Consider the following 3917-nt stretch of genomic DNA (forward strand, 5'->3'; position numbering starts at 1 on the left):
CTGGACCAACTCCTGACAGCCGAGGTATATGAATATATGTACACAGACATCACAAAGGTCACAGAAATAACTAGAATATTATACTTGACCTAAACCATCAACTAACCCAATGACTGACCCAAACCAACCTGAACAAAGCTGTTCAGGAGGAAAATCCAGATATTCCACCCCATAGACTCTCTCCAGCTCCACCTGGGCATCTCCAGTCATTCTCAGACCCCACGATATTTACCCCCTCCAGTTAGTTCTTGGTCTGCCAGTAAATTCCAGAGGGAGACAGCCTGGCCTCCAAATCAGATGTTTGAACCACCTCAGCTTTTCAGGCTTTTGATAGTCAGCTAACTCTGAGCTCTCCCTTGATAACAGAACCCAGCACCTCCTGTCTAAGGCTGAGCTGCACCCTCATTCCTCCAGATGAGAACTCAATCTGTTGGTCTATCTCTCCATCCTACCTTCACTCCGTAACAACACTCACAAATAATACATTTCTACACTCAAGACAAAGTCTCACCCCCAACCCGGAGGAAGCACATTTCACTTTTTTCCAGTCCAGCTTATAAAAGTGACCCTGGTACCCCGTGCTTCCACATCAACCCCAAGAGCATTCTTCAGGGAACCTGATCATATGCTTTCTTCAGAACCACCAAGCATGTGTACTGAAGAGTCAAATCCAGACACCTTTGTGGACTCTGTTGTTCCTCTTCCATTACACATCTCCTGAGCTGCTGACTGAAGCTTGTGTCTATGTCCATCCAGGATCTGGAGAAGGTTCTAGATGTGTTCAACATCACTTTGGCCCGACAACAGGCCCAGATGGAGGTAATCACAGCAGAGCTGCTTTCACTTTGTGTTTTCAGGCTTGAAAACCGTAACTTGAAATCTTTTGCAGGTGATCAGATCAGGGCAGAAGGTGGCTGGGAAGAAGGCAGGAGGCCAGAAACAAGGAGGAGGTTTCTTCAGTGGCTGGTTTGGACAAAAGGCAAAGAAGGAGGAGCAGGAGAGCAAGGAGAGCAAGGAGCCAGAAAGTATATGGTGTTCTGATTAAGCCAGACTCATTTATGTTACTTGGTTTTCTGATTGTGTTTGTTGTGATCCAGGTTCAGGTCTGGACCAACTCCTGACAGCCGAGGAGAAAGAAAAACTGTACACAGCCATTGGCTACAGTGGAAGCTCCCACAACCTGACGCTGCCAAAACAGGTAGGCACACCTGCAGCCTGCACATTACTGTATAACAAATAAAGATCTATCCATCCAACCATCTATTATCTTTATGCGCTTTGTCCTTTTCGGGTCACGAGGATCACTGGTGTCCATGTCTAGCCATCACTGTGCGAGACGCAGGGAACACCCTGGACTGGTCGCAAATCATTCACAGAATTAAAGATCTAGAAGAAGAAGAAGATTTTTAATTTTTAACAAAACTATATTTACACAATAAGTTAACACAACAGTGTAAAAAAAAATGTGATCAGGACAAGCTTAATATTTACATGAGGAGCTTGTTGTATTGTAGTTGTCCCTGATCAGAAATGGTGCATAAAACCTTCTTAAATCTCCACAGTTTCACAAAGTTCTCCAGGTGTCCAGTGTCTCTGTGGAAGCAAAACTCCAAAACTCCACTCTGGCCTTGACGTTGCACTTCCACAGAGCCACGGCATCAAGTTGGGTCCAGCCTGCAGTCTGTCCCTGCGAGACAAGTAAACAGACATTTTTGCTTCGGCCACTAAAAAGTTTAAAGTTTGGGATTTAAACTTTGTGGCTTTGCTGTGATGTACTCCATTAATTAAAACTGATTTGGTGAAAACTGTGTCAAAAAGACTAAAGATCCTTGTCATTAGATTAAACAGAGCTGTCGGCTGTACACAATCTGTAAAAACATGAACACTCTCAGACAAACTGCAGAAAAGACACTCGTTTAAAACATCAGGTTTGATGACCAACAAAAAAGAGTTTGTTGCACATGCGCCATGAAGAATCCTCCATTGCTGACCCCAAGCAACGAAACCACCTCTCGGACGACTTGGGGCACACCCTAGGTGGAATAGTTTTTGACTTGTAGGCCTGTTGGACAGATCAGAAGGTCCACAGCCTACAGAGTTTATGGACACATTTATTAAGAATTTGTTGGGTCTTCAGGAGAAACCCAGCCTGGGCAGTGTCCACCATAGGCTAAGTGCTAATCCAAGGGAAAGTGAGCCACCATGACCAATAACAGTTTTTAAACAAGCAATATCATTCTGCACTGTGCTGGAGAGGCTTTCCCACTGCAGCACCATGAGATCTGGGTGTACATTTTGCTGGACTTCACACTGACTGTGGCAAGATGAAGGTTAGCTTTCATTCAGGTGATGGCACTCTGTGGCTGTGCTAATGCTAAATTTGGCCTCTAGTATCTAGCTTTACACATAATGTTGAATTGCCAGACCCAAACATTTAAAGACTCAGACCTAGCTTTGGAGTTAGTCAACAAGAAACTTCAGAAGAATTTGGATTTAGAGATGGCCTTACTTCAAAACATGTTGGAGCTCCTTGTGTTGGTTGGCAGATAAGATCTACACTTGAAGCGTGTTACATCAGCTGTGCGCTGGGCTTGTCTCTGGTCACAATCCTGGGTAAATTATTGGCTAAAAAAAGAGGCTATATAAGTACAGTTCATTTACCATGTGAGAACCTTTATAAATAAAAGATGCTCTTTTGTTTGATGATAATCCTACATTCCCGTTTTAATACTGGACTAACTTGTCTGCTTCAGTATGTAGCTATAATCGTCACCTTCAAGCTGTTAAGGACTTCAGTGACGATCAGGGAGCAGCACAGCGTGCCAGAGATCCTGACGATCCTGATGCTCAACCTCAGCACCAAAATATCTCAAAGGCCTGGAGCTCAAGCTGTCAGGTTTGTTCTCACCAGCATGAAACAATCCATCTGAAAATATAAACGTGTATTACAGCAGTGACTAAAAGTGTAGAAAACTGGGACACATCAATGTTCTTCTGAAAGATCATTGATCAAACGGCTCACCTTAAATGAAAATACAGTAGTCCCTCATTTATCGCGGGGGGATCCGTCCCCTAAAGCCCCATGATAAGTGAAAAACCACTAAGTAGGAATCGTAGTACAGTGGCAGTTTTAATCAGATTAATCACACTCTGGGGCTGTGATTAATCTAATTAATCACTATGCTTAATTTTGTAAGCTTGAAATGTAAATATGCAGGTTTTGTCATGATCAGCGGCCCCCGCTGGCCCCCCATCTGCTCACGTCTCTGCCCCTTCATGACATGCACGTTTTTGGTCACTCCTGCCAGTTTCCTCCACCTCCTGACTCCTCCATCCAGCAGCTAATAATAAAATCTGTTCTTGTTTTTCACTCCTGTGTCTGGCTTATACTAAATCCAAAACCTGCTCCTGACAGGTTTTCATAAAATGTTGAAGAAAATGTTTTATCGTCTCCAACCAAACAGTTTTCCAAGTTTTCAGACTCAGCAAGGTTTACAGAAGTCATTTTGTTTCAAACATTAATAATTTATAAATGTTTACTCAAATGTCTCAATAAGTGTCATCTACGTGATCAAAACATGTAACCCTTCTTCTTTTGATAGAAGATTTCTTGTTTCACCAAATAGATATTAAAATACAAAACAAAGAGCCTAAAAAGTCAGCTCTAAAGATAGGCAGGTTAGAAACGACAGCTCTACTGCTCCGCAGGATAGAGTCCTTTATAGGTCAAAATAGGTAATGTGATTAATCTGCATTATGTAATATTAATACGTCAATCTTTTTAGATTAATCGCATGCGTTAACACGTTAACGTTGATAGCCCTATTATTTACATACACACACACATATACATATCTATATATATATCTATATATATATATATATATATATATATATATATATATATATATATATAT

The 3917-nt window shown here is 41.9% G+C and overlaps 1 protein-coding gene across 1 annotated transcript in view; it reads left to right on the forward strand.

Annotated features, from left to right (window-relative positions):
• Positions 1–3917, forward strand: part of vps13c (vacuolar protein sorting 13 homolog C) — a 289282-nt gene that overhangs the window by 69183 nt on the left and 216182 nt on the right. The window contains exons 16-19 of the mRNA XM_037694953.1: positions 757–819; positions 890–1025; positions 1098–1198; positions 2754–2896. Coding sequence (XP_037550881.1) covers positions 757–819; positions 890–1025; positions 1098–1198; positions 2754–2896 — 443 coding nt within the window. The remainder of the gene's footprint in view (positions 1–756; positions 820–889; positions 1026–1097; positions 1199–2753; positions 2897–3917) is intronic.

Source organism: Nematolebias whitei, chromosome 2 (genome assembly GCF_014905685.2).
Source record: "Nematolebias whitei isolate Nwh7 chromosome 2, NemWhi1, whole genome shotgun sequence".
Lineage (NCBI taxonomy): Eukaryota > Metazoa > Chordata > Actinopteri > Cyprinodontiformes > Rivulidae > Nematolebias > Nematolebias whitei.